The 22,949-nt window shown below is 53.9% G+C and overlaps 2 protein-coding genes and 1 long non-coding RNA gene across 13 annotated transcripts in view; 2 read left to right on the forward strand and 1 right to left on the reverse strand.

Annotated features, from left to right (window-relative positions):
- The first annotated feature begins 387 nt into the window (after positions 1 to 387).
- On the forward strand, positions 388 to 8,114 carry DES (desmin). The gene is made up of 9 exons (XM_082466618.1): positions 388 to 1,074; positions 2,329 to 2,389; positions 2,511 to 2,606; positions 2,721 to 2,882; positions 3,043 to 3,168; positions 3,577 to 3,797; positions 5,449 to 5,492; positions 7,015 to 7,097; positions 7,310 to 8,114. The coding sequence occupies exons 1-9, from the start codon at positions 497 to 499 to the stop codon at positions 7,349 to 7,351; spliced, it is 1,413 nt and encodes a 470-aa protein (XP_082322744.1). The 5' UTR covers positions 388 to 496; the 3' UTR covers positions 7,352 to 8,114.
- LOC309663155 lies at positions 7,961 to 22,738 on the reverse strand. The gene is made up of 2 exons (XR_014265128.1): positions 16,616 to 22,738; positions 7,961 to 13,978 (listed from the first exon to the last, which is right to left on the reverse strand). It is a non-coding gene; the product is annotated as an uncharacterized lncRNA (long non-coding RNA).
- The window catches only part of SPEG (striated muscle enriched protein kinase), a 56,580-nt gene continuing 49,500 nt past the window's right edge, over positions 15,870 to 22,949 (forward strand). For 3 of the 11 annotated variants that reach the window (XM_082466548.1, XM_082466540.1, XM_082466550.1), the window contains exon 1: positions 15,890 to 16,553. In XM_082466548.1, the coding sequence (XP_082322674.1) occupies positions 16,175 to 16,553 (379 nt within the window). In that variant the 5' untranslated portion in view covers positions 15,890 to 16,174. Of the gene's footprint in view, positions 16,554 to 22,949 lie in introns of all 11 variants that reach the window. The other 8 variants (XM_082466552.1, XM_082466553.1, XM_082466547.1 and 5 more) reach the window with 7 other exon arrangements.

The following is a 22,949-nucleotide window of genomic DNA, read 5'->3' on the forward strand; positions in this document are numbered from 1 at the left end:
CCTTTCTTGGAAATAGGCCTTGTCCCTTCAGGAAATGACCCAAAGTATCTGCTTGCAGCAAAAAGGAGCCCCTCAAACTACATGGAAGCCTCTCCCCTGCTCTCTCCCCTGCCCGCAGGCAGGCGGGCCTACCTGGGGGCTCCAGACATGCTTGAGCCCTGGTGAGGCGGTTGGCAGGCCTGCCCATCTTCTGCCCCCCTAGGTCCACCAGCCTCTCCCACGCCCCTCAGGGGCCCCGCACCCGCCGGCTGAGGGGCGCAGGCTTCTTGCGGGGGAGCTGGCCTCCCTGCCCCCACGCCAGAGGCCGCCCTTTCCTGGCAGGACAGCGGGATCCTGCAGCTGTCAGGGGAGGGGCGGCGGGGGCTGATGTCAGGACGCATACAAATAGTGCCGACGGCCTGGGGCCCTGTCTCCCCTCGCCGCAGCCACTCTCCGGCCGGCCGCCCGCCGCTTCCTCCTCCGCGCCGCGCCGCCCAGCCTCGCCCTCGCCGCCACCATGAGCCAGGCCTACTCGTCCAGCCAGCGCGTGTCCTCCTACCGCCGCACCTTCGGCGGGGCCCCGGGCTTCCCGCTCGGCTCCCCGCTGAGCTCGCCGGTGTTCCCGCGTGCGGGCTTCGGCACCAAGGGCTCCTCGAGCTCGGTGACATCCCGCGTGTACCAGGTGTCGCGCACGTCGGGCGGGGCCGGGGGCCTGGGGTCGCTGCGGGCCAGCCGGCTGGGGGCAACCCGCGCGCCCTCCTCCTACGGCGCGGGCGAGCTGCTAGACTTCTCGCTGGCCGACGCCGTGAACCAGGAGTTCCTGACCACGCGCACCAACGAGAAGGTGGAGCTTCAGGAGCTCAACGATCGCTTCGCCAACTACATAGAGAAGGTGCGCTTCCTGGAGCAGCAGAACGCGGCGCTCGCTGCCGAGGTGAACCGGCTCAAGGGCCGGGAGCCGACGCGGGTGGCCGAGATCTACGAGGAGGAGCTGCGCGAGCTGCGGCGCCAGGTGGAGGTGCTCACCAACCAGCGCGCCCGCGTCGACGTCGAGCGGGACAACCTGCTGGACGACCTGCAGCGGCTCAAGGCCAAGTGAGGACCCAGCGCTCCCAGAACCCCCCTCTCCATGGGCTGGGCGCGGGAGGCTAGGCCTGGGGCTGGGTCCAGCTGTCAGCACCCTGTCGTACCCAGGGAGAGGGTTGTCTACCTGTGTCCCCCCCGGGGAGGGGAGAGGGACGCCAGGTCTCTCCCCTGTGCCCGCAGTCTGCAAATGAGGAATTTTCTTGGGGACATCATGGGGTGGAAACGGGAGACCTTGGGAGACCAGGTGCTTCTTAAAAAAGCATCTTAAATTGCTGGGGGTTGGGCAGGCACATGGATGGAGAAAGGAGGCCCATGTGCAGTCAGAGGGAGAGGGGAGGTTGGTAGGAGACAAGGAAATCTGGGGCCAGCAGTAGCTCTCAGCTCATCTGTGATGAGGCCCTGCGGATGGGGGTAGAGAGGGGATCTTGGCCCCTGGGCCTGGCTGAAGCTTTCCATGGGGGACCAATAAGCTAGAGGAAAGCGGAGAGTGGGTGGGGGCCGCAGCCCTCAGAAAGCTTGGAGGACCAGATGGTGGGCTCCACCAGGCTCCCAGTACGTACAGGCAGCAGATGTAGTGAGCCGAGTCACTGGCCCACTACCCAGGTCACAAATGTTAAATGAGCACCTGCGTGGGCCAGGCTGGGGCTGGGGCCTGGGAACGCAGAGGTGGATAAAATAGACATGGTTCTTGGACCTCCCTGGTGGCGCAGTGGTTGGGAGTCCGCCTGCCAGTGCAGGGGACAGGGGTTCGAGCCCTGGTCCGGGAAGATTCCACATGCCGCGGAGCAACTGGGCCTGTGCGCCACAACTACTGAGCCTGCGCTCTAAAGCCCGCAAGCCACAACTACTGAAACCCGCAACAAGAGAAGCGGCCACCTCAATGAGAGGCCCGTGCACCACAACGAAGAGTAGCCCCCGCTCACCGCAACTAGAGAAAGCCCATGTGCAGCAACGAAGACCCAATGCAGCTAAAATTAAATAAATAAATAAATATTAAAAACAAACAAACAAAAAATAGACATGGTTCTTAATCCCAGGGAAGTCACAATCTGGTGGGGACATAGACTTCCAGGGTGTGGCTCCAGGGCAGAGATTGGGCCACTTCCTGTTCCCTCCCTGTGTGGGCGGGGCCTCCTGTCTCTATCCAGCAGCCAGGCCTCCTCTCTCTGTCCTGAGCCCACTCCCTGGGCAGCCCCCAGTCAGTCTTCTCCACTGCCAGTTTTATCCCCACCAACTGTCTGTCCTTCTGCCTGTCTCTGCCAGGATGCAAGAGGAAATTCAGCTGAAAGAAGAAGCGGAGAACAATTTGGCTGCCTTCCGAGCGGTGAGCCCTCTTTGGTCCCCCAGCAGCCTTACCCCTTCTGTCCCCTCTGTGTCGCCCTTGGTCTCCCTCTGCCTTGACCGGGTGATCAGTGACCCTCTCCCTCTCACTTGACCTTTACCAGGATGTGGATGCAGCCACTCTAGCTCGAATTGACCTGGAGCGCAGGATCGAATCTCTCAACGAGGAAATTGCGTTCCTTAAGAAAGTGCACGAAGAGGTATGCCCTTGTGAAAGCAGCTGGAAGGGGGGGGTGGTGCTGGGCTCCGGGAATGGGGGTGTGAGGATACGTGCGGGGCCTGGTTGGGGACTGAAGCCCAGCTGTACCCTGCAGGAGATACGTGAGCTGCAAGCCCAGCTTCAGGAACAGCAGGTCCAGGTGGAGATGGACATGTCCAAGCCAGACCTCACGGCCGCCCTCAGGGACATCCGGGCTCAGTATGAGACCATCGCGGCTAAGAACATCTCGGAAGCCGAGGAGTGGTACAAGTCAAAGGTGGGACTCTGGCCCCTCTGTCCCCCTCAATCCCAGTTTGGAGGTACTTCCTATGGCTCGCTCCATCTTTGGGGAGGAGGGTGATCCTGGGGTCTCCATGCTCCCTTGCCCACCCCTACCTGTGTCCTGGTCATCTCAGGGCCCCTCTCTTTGCCCTTAGGTGTCTGACCTGACCCAGGCAGCCAACAAGAACAATGATGCGCTGCGCCAGGCCAAACAGGAGATGATGGAGTACCGCCACCAGATCCAGTCCTACACTTGCGAGATCGATGCCCTCAAGGGCACTGTGAGTCCCTGCCCACCTTGCCTGGTCTAGCCCTTCCTGTCTGCAGCTCACACTCTGTGACCTCGGGCCCATCACAGAGTCTCTGTCTGCTCAAATCTACCACAGGGATAAAAAAAGATAGGTGGATTCCCAATGGGGCTCTCAGGAATCATGGGACTCCTGCATGGAGGCGAGGAGGCCGAACAGTCATGCTCCCTTGTATCAGTTCTGTTCTATGAGTTTCCACATGAGACTTCATTTGAGTTCAGAGTTTCCTGGCTCAGAAGAGTTTGACAAGCCCTAGACTTGGCCATCTGGGGTTGTCTCCCAGCCCCGAGGCTGTGCCTCTCTCCATCCTGGGCCCTGAGTGGTCCCCCCCCACCACCACCACCGCAGCCTGTCCTTGACCCGGGCGCCCCTCCCCTGCAGAACGACTCGCTGATGAGGCAGATGCGGGAGCTGGAGGACCGCTTTGCTAGTGAGGCCAGCGGCTACCAGGACAACATCACACGCCTGGAGGAGGAGATCCGACACCTCAAGGATGAGATGGCCCGCCACCTGCGCGAGTACCAGGACCTGCTCAATGTCAAGATGGCCTTGGACGTGGAGATTGCCACCTACCGGAAGCTGCTGGAGGGCGAGGAGAGCCGGTGAGGGGCAAGGCAGGGGCTGGCCGTGGGCTCCTGGGGGGTGCTGGGGGCCCATTCCTGCCCTGAAGCAGGGCTCAGGATCACCTTCACAAGATCTGGAAACAATATTATATGAGTCCACCACTCTGCTAATTGCAGAGAATTAACCAAGGCCACCTGGGTAAAAAGTGATTTAATTAATAGCTTTTATAAAAAGAGAAGTATAAGTATTCCCACATCCATCTTCAGAATTAAGAACCAGCAGCATAAAACCATATTCAGCAACCAGTAATAAAACATTACTGCCAGTCAAGAGAAAGATGGAAGCAGAGCGGGGAATGATGAGGAAGGAAAGGGAGGGGGCAGATAGAGACAAACAGAGACAGAGGGGCTTGGACACGATAGGCTAAGAGAGAAGGTGCAGAGACTCGTGCTCAGAGGGTGCACACATACGTACATGCACATGTATACCACACATATGCTCATAGGAAAAGACAACAATGATACGCTCAGAGCAAATCACCTCTAGACACAGAAAACAACATACAACCAGAAAGGGACACGAGGGAACCTTCTTGATTGATGGAAATGTTCTATATCTTGATTTCAACTGGTGGTTACATGGTTGTAGACACTGATCAAAACTCACTGGATTGCACACTAAAAATCTATGCATTTCACTATGTAGACTTTTTTAATATAAATTTGTTTTATTTATTTATTTAATTTATTTTTGGCTGCGTTGGTTCTTCATTGCTGCACACGGGCTTTCTCTAGTTGCGGCGAGTGGGGGTTATTCTTCGTTGTGGTGCGTGGGCTTCTCATTGCGGTGGCTTCTCTTGTTGTGGAACACAGGCTGTAGGCACATGGGCTTCAGTAGTTGTGGCACGTAGGCTCAGTAGTTGTGGCACGCAGGCTCAGTAGTTGTGGCACACGGGCTTAGTTGCTCCATGGCATGTGGGATCTTCCCAGACCAGGGCTCGAACCCGTGTCCCTTGCATTGGCAGGCGTATTCTTAACCACTGTGCCACCAGGGAAGCCCCTTCACTATGTAAATTTATCATCAATTAATAACAGGTCAATTACTCAACAAAATGATGCCCATCGATACTCACAAAAATGATAAAATCTGAAGTTTAAAAAACTCGGCAGACATATTTAGATACAGATTTATACAAAGAAAGATTTCAGATATTGTAGAATAACATCTGCATATAATGACCCCTTAAGTGGCATTGCATTTTCCCAGCACTAGGCATAAATGGGGGTGGCAGCTCCTGGAACTTGCCCTCAAGTGAATAATGGGCCAGAGGTTCCCAGCCTGACTGGAGGGTGGGCACACACAGTGGATGTCACCCACAGCTGCTGTTGATACACCCTGCAGTGCCAAGGGCAAGAAGCAAATCCTGGTGCAATGGAGGGTGCAGTGGTGTCGGGGGTTCTGGTGTCACACCAGCAGGTCAGAGATGGAATGGGTGATCCTTCCAGAAGAGAAAGTTCCTGGGACAGCTGGAGTTGGCCTTTGGCCCCATGCCCCGAGCAGTGTTGAAGTCAGTGGGACTGGGACAGCTGAGGATGGTGTTTACAGAGGACCAGGGCAAGTTTTGAGGGGTGGTCACAGAGAGAGATGGAGGGTCCTAACCCTTTGGGGGCTTGGTCTCTCCCCTTTCAGGATCAACCTCCCTATCCAGACCTTCTCTACCCTCAACTTCCGAGGTGAGTGCATGTTGGCAAGTGGAGGCTGGGGTGGCAGGGGATAGGAGTCCAGCGTGGGCACTGCCCAAGGCCAGCCAGGAGGGGAGGATAGAACCGTAGGGACAGGGCTGGGGTCTGGGGAAGAGAAAGGGGGCTGCTACAGGAGGACGGGGGAGTTTAGATAGAGGCACCTTCTAACAGAGGGAGCTTTTAATTTTATTTTATTTCATGGTATTGTATTGCATGACCATGTTCCCTTCACCTTCTGGGAGTGTTGAATGGCCAGTAGTTTCTATTTCCTAATATGCCCAAACTCCAAGGTACCAGGGGTGTCCTTGGAGACCAGGCAGCAGGAGCATCTAGAACCATATATCCTGGACTACAAGGCACCCACCACTCATTGTCCGTTTGGCAAGCTGCCAAGCACTCCCCCCCGCCCCCCCCCAGCTGCTTGTTGAACACCTCCAGTTTGCTGGAGCAAGGTATTGGGTGCATGTTTTAAAAAATGAAGCCAAACCTTAGCAAGGCCAAACAATTAAAAGAACGAACTCCTAGGGCATTCTGCCATTCTGATGTTAGTAATATGCAGATAGAGTGGTTTCCAAACCCCGGAGAGCAGAAAAACATGCTATAATGATACATTAGGAAAGCAAGCTGGAGTCCTTGGCAGCTTCGCCTTTCCTAGATCAAACCTTTTATATATTCGATGTTCATTTTCACCAGGAAAAAATACACGCTGTGCTCCACCGAGTTACAACGTTCATCACAGGCTGGTTGCCTGCTAAGGAGATTCACCAACACCAAACTCATAATACCAAGGACCTAAATTTGACCCTTCCTATAAAAGTCAGAACGTCTCTTTTCAGTTAGTAGTTTATCCAGACACCAAGTGTGAGCCTTGCATTTAAAATCGCTTAATGCTTTTACAAGCCAATAGTTCTGGGCCATTATAGGGAAAGTACCATTGTTACCATTTAATAGTGGGGAAACTGAGGCACAGAGGGACAAGTGACTGGCCAAGGGCACAATGAATCAATGACTGACTCCTCTCCATTTCTCTTTCATTAAGACATCAAACTGCTCATCTGGAGTCTTAAGGGGGCTGGGTACCATGAGGTCCTCCAAAAGAGTATCTTGGTTCTGGGCTTTGGGGTCCTGTCAGGGTACAAATTCATGCAGGGCTCTCCTGCAGCCAGGGGTGTAGAGGGAGCGAGGAGGTGTGTGTGTGGGGGGGGTGGGAATGCTGGGCGGCCTGGGCCTCGGGGATCCCCTGCCGTCCTGAACCCACCGGCACCTGGAGCACATCTGTTGGCTCCTGATCTTATCCCAGCCCTGGGACAGGTCCCTGGGTCTGCAGAGCCACCTGTTGGGTGCTGGGCTTAAGGACAGGTGAGGACATTTTGCTGAAAAAGTAACAGGCCCATCTTGAGGGGGTGGGCGTCTTCCGGGCTCTGCCCGGTGGGACCAGGGAAGGACTCCCAGCCACAGGAAGAGCCCAGGTGTGGCCTTGGTCAGTCTGAGTATGTGGATGGATCTGTTATAGAAACAAGCCCTGAGCAAAGGGGTTCTGAGGTCCATACCAAGAAGACAGTGATGATCAAGACCATCGAGACCCGGGACGGGGAGGTGAGTGGCCTGCCTGGTCCCTTTACCCTTGACGGGGGCCTCTGGGGTGTGTCCGGGGGGCTGTCAGCCAGGTGCTTTCCACCAGCTGTGCTGGTTCAGGCTCCTGCCTGGGGGCAGAGGGGATCCTGCTGTGCTGGGGTGGAGGTGGCCCGGGGCCATGGCTCCATTCTCTGGCCAGCACTGGGTTAGACTGGGTTTCTCTTCCTCTCCAGGTCGTCAGTGAGGCCACACAGCAGCAACACGAGGTGCTCTAAAGCCAGAGACCCCTCTGCCATCAGAGACCGTCCTCACCCCTGTCCTCACTGCCTCCTAAAACCAGCCTCCTTCTATCCCAGGACACCGCACCCAGCCACAGTGCTCCCCTCACAGCCTCTGACCCCTGCTCACCGACCACCCCTCATGGTCCCCACAGGGGACGTGGCTGAACCCTCCCAGGCACAGGGAGCCCCCTGCTGTGTGAGGTGTGGATGTTGGAAGTGAGTGAGCCTGGCCCTTGGCTGCCCTTGTAGTGTGCTGGGCAGAGCCGGGATGGAGCCAAGGCACAGCAGTGGCCCTGCCCTTCCCACATCCGTGACCTCAGGCTCTAGCCTCTGGCTTTGGAGAGGACTCCAGAGCAGGGTGTAGGGACCCCGCAGGGTCAGGCTCAAGCCCCATGGACCTCCCCCACCCCCTCTCCCCAGCCTGAGTCAGAAAGGGCAGCATCCTCAGCAAGCCAGGCAGGTAACTAGGGACATAGCCCTCTGTGGAGACTGTGGGGCTTGAAACTGACCCCATGGTCCATTACTTTCCCAGGGTGGGCTTAGAAAGCAGGGGCTGCAAGAGGGAACCCCCGAAGGTGCCAGATGTGGGAGCAGGAGATTCAGAAGGAGAGAGGGTGGGCGAGATGCTAGAGAGAAGAGAGGAGAGAGGCAGAGAGCGGTCTCAGGCAGGTGGCCGGGGTGCCCACTTCCCTGTGCCTGCCCCTCCCTTGCTGCAGAGGCTCTGGACAGAAACAATAAAAAGATAAGCACAAGCCTAGCATGGCCCCTGCTGTCTTGACTGCCAGGTCTCCTCTGGGGAACCCCAGGGCCCTGTCGCACCACCTCTTGAGATGGACTGTGTGCTGCCTTCCTGCCCAGCTAGACTGTCCCCCAGGGCCTGTCACCCCTTCTGTCCCCAGAGCCTCCCAGCCTTGCTGTATGTGTGTAGCATATGGGGGAGGGGGCTGGGCAGGGGGCTTTGGTTGGGGAATCACAGATACCTCTCGTTAGGCCCCAGTTCCAGGACTGACCCCACAGACTGGCTCTGAAGTAGGGCTCCCTCAGTCCCTTCCCTAAAGAAGCTTACACTTTCTTTCCACTAAACCTGCATCTTTTAAGCTCAAAGCCAGATTCAGGAAAAATAACAATGTTAAGAAAAATAGAAAGCTCTTATCTTGTTCTTGGAGAAGAAAACTCAATACTCTAAAGATGTGATGTCAAGTCATCCTATGTTAATTTATAATTTCAGTGCAATACAATCTCAATTAAAATACCAAAGGGAATTTTAGGGAGAATTTGGGAAGATGGGAGGGGAAGGTAGGACATATTAAAAAAAAAAGGAAATCATGGAATGAAACATTAACACAGGTACGTTAAAGGTTTCTGTGGGGAAACCTTAATTACTCAATATAGGGCGTGGGGGCATTTGGGTAGCCATGGGCAAGAGCAGGAGTGAAAGCTGGCTGTCTTTTCACTCCTTCCAAAAAATAAATTCCAGGTGGATCAGAGATTTAGGAAGCTTGATGGATCCACACAGGTCTCAGCCTTCCAGCCACTCCTCAGATTTAAGGGATTACACTTCAGAGGTGGGGAGAGGGTAGAGATCACAAACATGATAAATTCGGACAGTCTGTAGGTGAAACAACTCTAATGCGGTTTTACTCTTAAAGTAACTAGTGTGCCATTCCTAACTGGCTTTTTCCAGAAGCTTCCAAAGCCTTTCTGGTGTCACTTTCTCCCCCTCCTTGAATGTGGCCTTGGCTCACGAGTTGCCAGGCTCCCCCTCTAGCTTGTGTGGTCCCTCCCTCCAGGAAGGACCCCTTCTTCGACGTATGCTATCCTTCACCTTGCCCTGGGAGCATCTGGGGCTACACCCCATGTCCACACCCTCTGCCACTGGTGACTAATGTCCCTTTCTTTCCCCCAAATTCTCCAACGGAGTGAACCCTGCAGGCCCCAGAATGCCCCCAATCAACTGGTGGTGGAACTCCAAATGAAATTAGAAGTAGCGTTTTCTGTGTCTTCACATTGGGATCAAGGAGGAGGGATGGGTGAGGGGCTTCTTAACCTCGAGCTTGTTGGGGGCGCTGGAATCAGAGCTAGTCTCTCTGTGAGAGAAACACCTGGGTGAGGTGGGCCCGAGTGGATAAGTGGTGGTGTGTGTGTATCTGTGAGTAATCTCCGGAGCCTCTCGCCTCTTTCTTCTTTCCCCTGAATGAGTTCCATGCGCTCACCTACCCCACAAAGGATAAAGGGACACAGAGGTCAGAGAAGGTCTTAGAGTCATCCCTACCTTCCCATAAGAGGCTTAGATGCAGGGACTTCGCTGGTGGCGCAGTGGATAAGAATCTGCCTGCCAATGCAGAGGACACCGGTTCGATCCCTGGTCCGGAAAGATCCCACATGCTGCAGAGCAACTAAGCCCGTGAGCCACAACTACTGAAGCCCGTGTGCCTAGAGCCTGTGCTCTGCAACAAGAGAAGCCACCGCAAGGAGAAGCCCGTGCACCACAAAGAAGAGTAGCCCCGGCTCGCCATATCTAGAGAAAGCCCGCGCGCAGCAACGAAGACCCAACACAGCCAAAAATAAATAAAATTAAATCCTTAAAAAAAAAAAAAAAAGCTTATGTGCAGACTGGTCACTAAGAAGGAGGGAGTGTAGGACTTTTAGACTCTCAGATCCAGACCTCAGAGTCCCCCAAGCAATGACCTCCACAATGTGGAAATCCCCTCCCCGGCCTTGTCCCACACCTTGATGAGCAGTCCTCAGGCTCTGCTTGAATGTCTCTGGGTCCGAGAACATAGTGCCTCCTCGGTAGCCCCTTCTAGCTGGGACAGCTCCGAAGGTCAGAAAGTCCTTCCTTCTCAGCACACATCAGCCCCTGTGACGGCTATCCACCTGTCCTCAGAGAAGAGGGGAGGCCCAGGGGAAAGCATTCTCTGAGCAGAGCCTTCCTGGGACTGGAGATTCTGGAGATTCTAAGCCCTCTGCTTTGTCTTTCTCCTTAGGAGCTGAGCGGTGACCCAGGAGTCTAGGGCAGAGGAAATGGATGTGGGGCTCCCAGAGAATGGACAAAAATAAACCAAAAAACATCTGGGTCTCATGTGGTCGTACACATACACCCAGACCTTCAGTGTGCCCTCACCCCGCGCCCACACATACACGCCATCACCTCCATGGCAAAACCTCTCCCTGCTCCTTGGGACACTGGCATCTTCTCCTTCAAGACTCTGCAACCACCAGGTGTTAATTCACCTTTGGCATTGCTGGGTTTTACATCCTTCAGCCATGAGTCATGGGGGAAGGGGAAGGGAGTTAGAAGGTCAAAGTAGTGGTGCTCTAGTGGGAGCATATGAGGTGGGGTTGAGACCTCGGTCCTGTCTTCTGCTCCTCTGTACCCTACCCACAGCACCTCTGGACCTTCTGCCCTCCTGAGCCTAACCAGAAGACAGTGGGGTGTGTGACTAAACCATAAATCGTGCAGTTGGAAGTATTTTATTTTTACTTTTGAATACAAACAACAAAAGGTTTAATGCTGCATGATGTTTGCTTAATTGTAGAGTACAACAGTATAAATAGAAGGTAACAGATGAGGTCTTAATATGTGTTTGATTCAGTATTTTTTGAGCATATAGACTGTTTTCTAAAGTACTGTGGAGGAAAGTTAAGCTAAATAAAATACACCCTGCCCTCTAGCAGCTCAGAGTCAAATACTTAATACAGTTCTTATGGAACAGAACCCAGTTGTTACTTGTGTTGTTAAAAAAATGTGAAACTCCGTGAGAAAAGCAAATAAAAATGCAATACCAGCATGATTATTTTTAAATCTGTAATCAGAATATTGCAAACTCTTCTTAGAAAATCTAGGAAATACAAAATTTATTAAAAGAAAACCAAAATCACCCTACTCAGAGATAAAAAAAAAAAAAAAAGACTCTAAATACTGGGAAATGAGAGGGCTCAGAGAGGGCTAACCAGCTTCGCACTGGACCGGTGGGACCAGTTCCAGACCAACTCAGGCCCCACTTGAGGAGGTGGAGTGGGAAGGATTGTGGAGGCAAATAGGTCCCTAAGCCAAGAACTGAGGTCTCAGTGGGTATTTTCCTACCCTGTCTGTCCACTCTGGCTACCCTGCCACCCCTCTCCCTGGAGACAAATCATTCCACCCATTCACCGCCTCCGTCATTCCTCCTCTGACCACAAGCCTGACCAGGACACATATGCAAATATATCATAGACCTTTAATTCGACACCTAAAATGTCAGCTACCCAAGGGCAAGGTTTTCATTCATTTTATTCACTACTACACTCCTGGTGCCCAGAAAAGGGCTTGGTCCACAGAAGGTGCCCATCAAATATTTAAATACTTGTTGAGTGAATGCCCACTGGGCCCTTTTATTTACTTTTCTCTAAATTAAATATTTATCAGAAAGACTGATGGTCCCCACTTCATTCACTGATTCAACAAACAGTGAGCTTTTACCATGTGCCAAGCACATGGTGCATCATTATGACTTGGAGGAAACTCCCCATGGCCCAGAGAGGTGGAGTGAGCTGTCAAGGTCACACAGCGTATCAATGGCAGAGGAGTACCGGGGCCCCTGCTCCTTGGCCTCCAGAGCGCAGATTTCTTTCCATGACACCACAGGCTTGTGACTGCAAGGCAGGGCAGACTGGCAGTACACACCAGCCCGGTGCCAGGCCGCAGGGCACTGTGGGGCCATTCTGAGGGACAGATGAACGCCTTGCAGCCAGCTGCTCTGGGTGAGGGCCCTGGTTAGGGCCTGAGGGCTTCCAGTGTCACAGCTAGTGCAGGCTCCTCCAGGAGAGGGCGTCCGCGACTTGCAAGGGCCTGTACCCTCCCTACCCAGGCCCACACACTCCTGCCCACACTTCAGTGAATGCCCCCATAATGGACATTCAAACCGAAGAGGCACAATCCATGTTCCAGGCTCTGTGCCAGGCCCTTTTAAATAGTTAATATTCATTTTAATATTTAATATACTAATTTAAAGCCATCACAACAACCTACGTCAGATCATGTAATTCCTTGGCTCACAAAATCCTCTGAGATGACTTCTGTTTTCACTAGGAATAAAAAAGCCATGGCCAGGCTTCCCTGGTGGCACAGTGGTTAAGACTCTGCCTGCCAATGCAGGGGACATGGGTTCGAGCCCTACTCCGGGAAGATCCCACATGCCGCAGAGCAACTAAGCCCGTGAGCCACAACTACTGAAGCCCGTGTGCCACGAGAAGCCACCTTAATGAGAGGCCTGTGCACCGCAAGGAAGAGTAGCCCCTGCTTGTTGCAACTAAAAAGAAAGCCCGCGTGCAGCAACGAAGACCCAATGCAGCCATAAATAAATAAATAAATAAATAAATAAATGTATTTAAAAAAAAAAAAAGAAGCCATGGCCTACAAGATTCTAGGTTACCTGGCCCCTGCTGCTTGTCCAACCTCTTGTCCCTCCAGTCTCCCCCCTCACTCCCTCCAGCCCTGCTGGCCTCCTGGCTCTTCTGGAGCCCACAAGGCATATCCCACCTCTGTCTGAAGCAGTCCTGCCCAGACTTCTACCCCGTTTGCCTCCCTACTCCTTCAAGATTGTCTCAACTGCTCCTAGCGAGGCCAATTCCCACCATCACCCTGTTTGAAAGTGCAAGCCCCCACTACACTCCCGTCTCCCTTATCCTGCTCCATTTTCCCACAATACTCATCTTCTTCTAATGATCTCAATCATTTCTTTATTTCTTTATAGTTGTCTCCTTCCTTGAATATAAGCAACATGGGGGCAGGAACCCTCGTCTGTTTTGTTTGCTGCTATTTCCCTAGTGGCTAGCACAGCGCCAGGCACACAGTAGGAACTCAAAAATGTTTGTTGAATGAATGAGTAAACCCTGAGTTGGGCTACCCCCAATTTATAGATGAGGAAGCTGAGGCTTAGAGATGTTAGGTGACTTGATCAAGACCATACAGTTCATTTATTCAACCAACCAGCCAACCAGCCAACATTTATTTGCAGACCACCTACCGTTTTCCATGCAAATTGTTGAGGCACAGTGGTAGGAAGTTCTGGATTATTGGTTTTTAAAAACAGTCTTGAATCCTTTGGTCTTTTTTTTTTAAATTTATTTATTTATTTATGGCTGTGTTGGGTCTTCGTTTCTGTACGAGGACTTTCTCTAGTTGTGGCAAGTGGGGGCCACTCTTCATCGCGGTGCGCGGGCCTCTCACTATCACGGCCTCTCTCGTTGCAGAGAACAGGCTCCAGACGCGCAGGCTCAGTAATTGTGGCACACGGGCCTAGTCGCTCCGTGGCATGTGGGATCTTCCCAGACCAGGGCTCGAACCCGTGTCGCCTGCATTGGCAGGCAGATTCTCAACCACTGCGCCACCAGGGAAGCCCCAAATCCTTTGGTCTTGGTGTTCCATCTGCTTACAATGTCTTCCCCCACATTTTTACTTTTTAGAATTCAATTTACATTTAAGAATTCAATTCAGCATCAGTGGTTGCCTGGGTTGGGGAGGGGGCGAGGTTGACTACAAAGGGGAGGCTCCAGCTGATCTTTAGGGTGAAGAGACTGTCCTGTACGGTCCTGGGGTAGCAGATGCACAGTTGTCTGCATATGTCAAAACCAGGAGAACTGCACATCGCAAAGAGTAAGCTTTAATGTATGTAAACTAAAACCAAAGATTTTATTCCTCAAGGCTCCTGGTCCCTGTAGGCATAATTCAGAATTTAAATTGTTTCTTCTCTGCCCTCTCCATGCACACACAGACACAAGCACACTTTGACTTGGGCCTCCCAGAATGACGGGGCGGGGGGCATGGGGGGTGAATAAGAGTACCTTTCTCCATCTAATGACTCCCGGCTCCTCCTTTGGCTCCCCCCTGCCTTTCCCAGGCTTCATCCCTCAGGACTCAAGGTCAGGCCTGCATCTCTCACCTAAAGATCTTTTTAAACTTTTTGTGATAATTGTAGATTCACATGCAGTTATGTGAACTAGAAACAATACAGAGGGACTTCCCTGGTGGCCCAGTGATTAAGGCTCCGCACTCCCAATGCAGGGGGCCCAGGTTTGATCCCTGGTCAGGGAACTAGATCCCACATGACTCAACTAAGAGCTCGTATGCTACAACTAAAAGATCCCACATGCTGCAACTAAGGCCCGGCGCAGCCAAATAAAAAAATAAATAAATACTTTTTAAAAAACCCAATACAGAGAGATCCCGTATATCTTTCATCTGTTTTCCCCCAATGGTAACGTCTATAGTACAATATCACAACCAGGAAACTGCCATTGATATAGCCCACCTTCTTCAGGTTTTACCAATTTGTGCACTCAGTGTGTGTGTATGTGTGTGTGTGCGCACGTGCATTTAGTTCTGTGCAATTTTATTGCATGTGTAGATTCATATGACTACCACCAGAGTCAAGATACAGATTGTCTCATCACAAAAGTCTCACTTAGACTTTTAAAAGCAGTCATGTCCTATCTTGATGTTTCTCAAGGTACAACTCTTAGATGAATCAGAGTCACTGGGCTGCTGATGTACCAATTCCTGAGCCCTCCCAGCGCCCCATATTGAACCTGCACCTGTGGGAGTGGAGCCTGGAAATCTGTATTTTTAACAGAGGCCATATTTTGAGAACCATGGGTCTAACTGCCTTCCACGTCTCCCATCTCGAATCCACCCTCCACACTGTGGCTACTAGAGGGATCCTTCTAAAACACACCTCTGACCACATTCTCCTACTGTTTAACGCCCTGCAGTGGCCCCCATCAGCCATCAGGATAGAGACCTTAGCAAGCAAATGTCCTCTTGTCAGGCCCCACCTCTCACCTCCACTCACCTCACCCCACTGCGGTTCAATCCCTCCAAACTTCTCTGATTCTTTTTTTGGCTTCGCCGTGGGGCTTGCGGGATCTTAGTCCCCCGACTAGGGTTCGAACCCCGCGCCCTCGGAAATGAAACCGCCGAGTCCTAACCACTGGACCGCCAGGGAAGTCCCCAAACTCCTCTGATCCTTAGCACACGTCATCTACTTTCATCATGCTCTGATTTTGGTCACGCTCTTCCCTCTGCCTGGAACATCCTTCCCACTCTTCTCTGCCTGTTGCAACTCTATACAACTACTCATTTTTTACAAATGAGGACTTGGAGGTTGAGAGAGGTTTGATGTCACCCAGTAAGGGCAGGACTAGCTGGGAGCCAGTCCACCTGACTCCCTGCTCCAGGTCTTACTGTTCACCGCGGCTGTCCTGGAGGCTGCGGGAGGCCACTGGTCCCTCTTCCCCAGGGTCTGCTCACCTCCACTTGGGCCTGCCTGCCCATCTGCCTCTCAGAGGTCTCACCCAGGACCTCCTCTCCCTCTCCTGCAGCCGCGTGGGGCTGGGAATCAGGGGCCTGAGAGGAGGGAGGAAGGGAAATGGGATTGAGCCCAAGGGTAACCTGACTCCATGAGTGGGTGGCTGGGGGGTGGGGCACACCACGGGGGAGGGGGCTTGGAACACGTCCTCGGGGACCCCCTTAAGCCAAGGCGGGCGATGGGGGCTCCTAGAGGGGGAGAAGGAGCAGAGTGGAGTCCAAGTCCCCTCCTCTGCTGCCCCCTCCCTCCACAGCTCCCTCGGCAACCCGAGACGGGGGGCCTAAAAATAGCCCCCGAGGCGCAACCGCGGCCGCCCTGGTGACCTTCTGGGTAGCACAGGCCGAAGGCGGGCGGGCAGCAGGAAGGCAGGGCGCCGGTCCCCCAGGACTCATCTCCCAGGGCAACAATCCCCCGGGTGCCCCCGTGGCCGTCCGGTTCCAGCGTCCCCCCAGCCCAACTCGCAGAGACCATGCAGAAAGCCCGGGGCACGCGAGGCGAGGACGCGGGCACGAGGGCACCCCCCAGCCCCGGGGTGCCCCCGAAGAGGGCCAAAGTGGGGGCCGGCGGAGGGGCGGGGGCCGGGGCGCCCGTCTTCCTGCGGCCCCTGAAGGACGCGGCGGTGTCTGCGGGCAGCGACGTGCAGCTCCGGGTGGTGGTGAGCGGGACGCCCCAGCCCAGCCTCAGCTGGTTCCGGGATGGGCAGCTCCTGCCCGCGCCGGCCCCTGAGCCCAGCTGCCTGTGGCTGCGGAGCTGCGGGGCGCGGGATGCCGGCGTGTACAGCTGCAGGGCGCAGAACCAGCGGGGCCAGGCCTCCTGCGAGGCTGTTCTCACAGTGCTGCCGGTCGGAGGTAATGGGGAGGTGGGGGCCAAGCCTGGCAGGGAGGGGTGCCCACAGGTAGAGAAGGGTTACCTGGGCCACACCGGGGAGGTACCTGTTCATCCAGCCTTCTTCCCGCATTTCTGGCTTGTCAGCTGTGCTGACCCAGGAGTGCCCTTCAAGAGGAACGTGCAGGGAAAGGGGTGTCAAGGTAGAGAGGCTCCCTACAGAAGGTCAGAGGTTAAGGGTCAGCATTTGGTAAGCAAAGCCTGAGCCCCACCCAGGCGTTTCTGGGAATTCCATAGTGGGAACCCTCCTAGTTTCCCTGTAGAGGGAGGCTTCCTGGGGAAATTGTTTTCATCGGCTCTGATAATTTAGACTGGAGACTCCTAATCAGCCTCTTACAGGTGCGTGCATGTCTGAAGGACGAGGCCAGCTCCCCTGGTCTGCTGCGATGTTGAGGGGATGGGTCAGAACTCCTCACAGGCCATTGCTAGGGCAGGTTGGTGTGGTCAGCACCAGGCCGGTTGGAGGAGGCCAGTGGGTGGACACGTACGAAAAGGGTGCAGAGCATCAGGGAGTAGAGCTAGGGCTGGGGGCTCCTAGGCATGTATGGAGGTGAGTGCTTGAAAATCCACATGCAAGCACGCCCGTGTGCATGTGTGTGTGCACGTACAGGCTGTGCGGGGGTCTGGTGGTACCAGCAGTTGAGGGGTTTGTGGAGCTGGTATAGAAAGTGCATGGGCCATGTCTGTCTGAAGTTCAGAGGGCATGGAAGGGGGATGCTTAGGCCGCTGTTGGGGCCCCTGCCTGTGTGGGTGAAGGGGTGGATGATCCCCGCATTTCGAGGCAGAAGGGGAGGGGTATGAGACTGGGCCTGGTGCTCAGGGTCCTGCTGGGGCTGATGCGGGTGCAGGCCAGGGCTGAATCTCCTTGGGTCAGTGTTAGGGCTTCCTTTTTGACTTCCTCAGCCCCAAGCCAGTTCTTCTCTAGGCTGAAGACATAGCCTCAGCAGACTGAGTCTTAAGAAATAGAATTCTGAGGAAGTAGGCTGCAGCTGGAGGAGATGGCAAAGAGCTTGGGGTCACTGAGTCTGCCCTGGATATTTTCAAGAGGGAATTCTCACTCCAGCTGGGTAGTGTCATATAGGGTACATACTTGGGGGCTGAGGGGGAGGCATACCATGCCACCCGGGTTACAGTGGGACTTGGGGGCTCTAGCATCCTGAAGGAACTCAGCAGCTGGAGGGAAAAGAAGGCCGCAGGGTGCAGCTGTGTCAGGAGCTGGAGCAGGGGCTCAGCCTCCCTCTGTCAGCATCTCCACTGTCTTCCTAGCCCTGCCCTGCCCACCTTCCTCTTCAATGACAGAGAGGGCCAAGGTTGGCTTCTCTTGGCTGCCTTCGCACTTGGCCAGGTAAAGGCTTTCCTTGCACCCTTCTGGGGTCAGGGGCTGGGGCCCATCCTGGCAGAGCTCTGAGCTGGGGAAGGATTGGACTCCTTGGGGGTCTTTGCTCTGATGCCCTCAGGGGCAAAGGGGACTGAAAATAGAACATAAATAAAGGCACAATAGATAGATTAATGAGAATACAACTTGGAGGAGAGAGATATTGGGCAGAGAGAGGAAGCGCTGAGAAGGAGCTTGGTGTCATAACGTTTGTTTAGAGTCAGAAAGGACCACAGAGAACCGCAGGTGCAAAGGCTGCCTTTTACAGGTGAGGACACTGTGGTCCAGAGCAGAGGGAGAGGCCATCACTAGTTAACTAGCTGAAAGACAAACAGCTAGTTATGTCCATCCCAGAACTCAGAACCCAGTCCTTTTGGCTTGGGCTCTGGGGGCATTTTACCTCTTAAGTTCTGGAGGGAGGAGAGAGAAAAGGGAGGGGGAGCTGTCCATTGTATGGAGAGTAGTAGCCCAGCCCTGGCCTTTCTGAAGATGAGAGGCTCCTAACCTGTCCTTGTCCCCCAGAGTGGGGAGAGTGACATCATGCTAGAGCTCCCCAGACCCTCTGTAATCCGGGTGGCATGGTCGGTAGAGCTGAGCCGTGGCTGGGCATACCTAGCCAGAGGCTGGGAGGACGGTCTCCAGGCTGCTCTGGCAGAACAGCATGTTTGAAAGGCTGGGGTGAGGAAAAGACCCTGGGTGCTGGGGGACTGGATTGGGGGCCTTTTGCCAGTCATGTTAAAACAAGAAGAGGGTTGGGCTGCAGCAAGTCACATTTGAGAACTTTTTCATGCTGGTAAAATCTTTGCCCCAAGAGCAGGTTTATAATTATGATTAATTGGTAATAATTCTTAGTAGTATTGATAATTCGTAATAATATGAATAGCTACTATGCTGCTGTGTGGTAGGCAATATGCTATTGTATCCTTTGATATATCATTTAAGTCCCAGAGCAACCCTAGGGAAACTGAGGCCCAGAGGGATTAAATGAAGCATCTTGGTTGTACTGATAGGAGGTGGCAAGGCAGGGATGGAAGCCTGGGTCTGTCCCACTGCAAAGAACCACATGCTTAACTACTATGTCCCTCCAACATGATTGGCAAGGGAGGGGCCTTGCTTTGGTGATGTTGGGGGACTGACTGGGTGAGTCTGTCTTCCTCTTCTTCCTATTGTCTGCCCTCCACCAGTCCCTGCCTAGTGACAGGTCCTGGTCAAGGTCAGTTGGGCAGGCAGCTCAGCATTGCTCAGACTTACTCATGGAAAATTTCTTGGTTGGGATCAACAGCAGGAGGACTTCAGGGTTCTCGAGGAAGTCCAGCCAGGACCTGGCTACAGAGGGAAGAAGACAGTATCCTGGCTGGGATTGCTGTCTGGCTCGGCAAGACGGGGTGATGCTAAGGTTCCTGGCACTCCTGAAGCCTGAGATGTTAGCTCAGGGATAGAGGGATATTGGCATGGCTTGGGGAGGCTGGGGCCTTGAGGAGACGAGGGCTGCAGGCAGGAGAGTTTGGAGGATGGGAAACAGGAGGGTGGGATTTGGGGTGCAGAAATGAGGAAAGACCAGAAATAGTGAAGATGGCAGAGATGCAGGATACTTGCAGAATATGTCATGTGTAAAGCACCCTATCTCATTTTGGTATTTAAACTTCTAAGCCCCAGGTTACTGTTATGACCATTATATGTATAAGAAAACTGGGGTTCAAAGAGGGAATTTACCCCAGGTCACATGGCTAGTGAGGTGGCAGGACCAGATCTGAAAGCTGGGTCTCTGGGTCTAGGTCCACAGTGCCTGTCCTCAGAAAGAGAAGTGTGGGAAGACCGAGGCAGGGATCTGTCATCCTGACCATCCTTCTGTCAATATCCCCAAAGCCGTCTTCTGCCTCAGTCTCCAAGATAGGCAGGCATGCTTCTCTCTCAAAACATCAGGCTCCCACTTGCATGGGCTGAGGAGCCATGTGCCAATCAAGTAACCAGAGCAAGCGCCACCATTAAAGCTTGGGGCATGTGTGACCGGAGCGGGAGGCCTGCACTGAAGGATGGGGGGTAAGGAGGAGAGAGCACAGCCAAGGGAAGGTGCAAGCTGACAATGCTCACCGTGTTTGGCAGTTGGAAGTCTCATAGCCAGGGCCTGGGAGACCCTGGTGCCAATCAGAAGGACCAAAGGTCAGCAGATGGTAGTGAACCACGCAGGGGACTTGAAGGCATGGAGAGGAGAGATTAGAGAGAAGGAGAGAAGGCCAGTTAGCAAGGGAAAGGTGGGGAATACACCAGGAACTGCATGCGGGTAGATTGTGCAGTATCTTTTTCACCTACAATGTGGAATGTCCGGATGAAAAGCCAGGAGGAAACTAGTATGGAGTTGGGAATGGTTATTTAGAGTGGCCCCCTTCATTCATGTCAAGCCCTAATTAGGGAGAGGAGGAGGGGCCAGAGAGGGAGTGGTGAGGAGCCCTGGGAGGGAAGAAAGGGAAGAACAGAGAGCCCATGAAGTCAGCCAAAGCCCGTGCAGGAGAACTTTCCTGAAGCTAAGGCAGACCCTCCCAGGAGGATCCTGAGTGGAAAGCAAGATTGTCACTTCTCCAGTTTCTGGAAAAGGGTCTGCGTCAGAACAGAGAAGGAAGGCTGGAGAATGAGCTGCTCCGGGAAGATTTACAGTCCCCATCCCCCCATCCCCATCCTCTCCACCGGCAGCTCTGTCGTCCCTTCCCATGTGTATTGAGTGCCCACCGTGTGCCAGTCACTGTGCTAGGTGCTTGAGATTTATAAGTGGGGGAGGGGGAAGACCAAAATTCTTGTCCTCCTAGAGATGACATTCTAGGGAGGGGACACAGCTTATATGCAATAAACATAATAAATATGTGAAAATGATATAGTATGTCAGAAATACAGAGCAGGGTAAGCAGGAGGAAGGAAGGGAGAAGACTGAAGCAAGGCAGGAGAGAGAGGGGAGTGGGGGTCTGGCTCAGAGGAGGGTCTGTGTGAGAGATGAGGCACGGCATGATGACGGGTTTTCTCTGGTTAAGGAGAAATGCTGGCGGGGCAGAAGTTGGAAGTCTGGTTTGGGGAAATGGCGGGGGAGCCCAGCTGCCCAGCCTTGGAGGGAAATGGGACATTCTGGGGCCAGCTGGGGCCCTGAGAGCATGCCCCAGGCTGGCCTATATGGGTGAGCAGTGCAGGCCCAGAGCAGGAACCCAGAATCTCATGGGCCTCTCCTTGGCCCAGCTGTCCCGTCACTCAGGCCTGCTGCCCATTGGTTATTTTTGCTACGGAATGTGCCAGCCCCTCGGATTCTCCTGGGCAACAGGGGCTCAAGTTACCCCCTCTCCTCAGTCAGCTCTCCCATCTGTGAGTGGGTGTGTTTGGGGGTGGGCAGGGAAAGCGCCTGTGTGAGTCCAGGGTCCTCTGGTTGGAACTGATGTGGACGTGCACATGTACCCTCTCATTGCACGTCCTGTGCGTGTGTCTGTAGGCGCAACCTCTGCTTCTGGGGGTCTGGGAAACAGGACCACCTGTAGGCACTGAGATTGTACAAGACATGACCTAAAACTTTAAAGGGCCACAAACTCAAATAACTTCAGGAGCCAAGTAGAAACTGAAAAGGAGCGAGCTGCTGTTGTCAGCAGCTGAATTTGAGCGTGTTTGCCACACAAAATATTGGGCAGGCTGAACAAAACTCATCAGTTGGCTCTGTATTTATTTTGGACCCATGCTTTAAAGAAAAAAAGTTAGGCGTCCCACTGACCAATCAGCGCATGAGGCTTTATGGCACAGTGGTCAGTAACTCAGTCACAGTGCCTGGGTTAGAATCCTGGTCTCCCAATTACCAGCTCTGTGACCTTGGGCAAGTAACTTCTCTGTGCCTCCGTGCACAGATTAAATGAGTTTATTTATATCAAGTGCCTAGGACATTGCTCAGTACATACTAAGCATGCTGTCAGCATTAATGATAATGACTTAGTAGTCACATCTCAGAAACCAGATTGGCACTACTTGTGCAGGCTGGGGTGGGAATTTGGATCTGGGGACACATGGAGGCACAGAACCTGTGTGGCTTTGGCTAAGTGATAGGACTTCTCTGAGCCTTAGTCACTTATCAATTAAATGGAGTCAGTTACATGTTCATAAGGGTTTCAAGCTCACCGTGTTGTTGTCAATAAGGTAACGTTTATAAAGTGCCTGGCATTTAATAAATGCTTAAGAAACTTAGTTATAATGATTGTTGGGGCGGGTAGTTTTGTGTTGGCAAAATATGCGTGGTACCAAATGAGAGGAGGCCAAAGAAAATTTGGTGAGTGTGCTCACCTGTGAATGAGAAGGTGGGTTATATGTGTGAATAATAGGAGCATCTCTGGGCACCTTAGCTCGTGTGTGTGTGTGTGTGTGTGTGTGTGTGTGTGTGCGCGCGCGCGCGCGCCCGTGCGCCAAGATGCACAAAGTACCTATCATCACTGAACTCGAGGGCTCTCTCTGGCTTTCCTAAGCAGCCTGGGGGGATTCGCATTCTGGGTATATGTCACTACGAGGATACTTGCCCTGTGTATGATCTGAGCGCCCCCGCCCGGCGCCACTGCCCTGCGGCGTGTTGGGTACTGCCTAGCAAGGCGGACGCGTGCGCATGTTTGTGGAGTGAGCCAGTGGGGATGCGGCTGACCTTCCGGAGCAGCCCCGCTGGAGGCGGGTGGGGGTGGCGTGGACGCCGCGTTGGGCGGCCAATGGGAGAGTGGCCCGAACTCTCCTAGGGGCCACTGCACCCCTTTCTGTGCCTCAGTTTCCCCAAGTGCCGATGCGGGGCGGGGGGGCCGCGAGGCAGGTGATCGTCGCCCCAGGGGACGCAGGGGAGCAGGCGAGGGAAGGGGCGTCCGGTGGGGGGGGTGCGGGCTGGCGGGGGAAGGGCCGGCTCCGGCCGCCGCCGCCGCCGCCGCCGCCTTCCCCCGGCCTGGGCTCCCGCGGCCCCGAGGCTCCTTCCGCCACCGGCGCCGGCCCCCGC

Source organism: Balaenoptera physalus, assembly GCF_965194825.1.
Source record: "Balaenoptera physalus genome assembly, chromosome: 6".
NCBI lineage: Eukaryota > Metazoa > Chordata > Mammalia > Artiodactyla > Balaenopteridae > Balaenoptera > Balaenoptera physalus.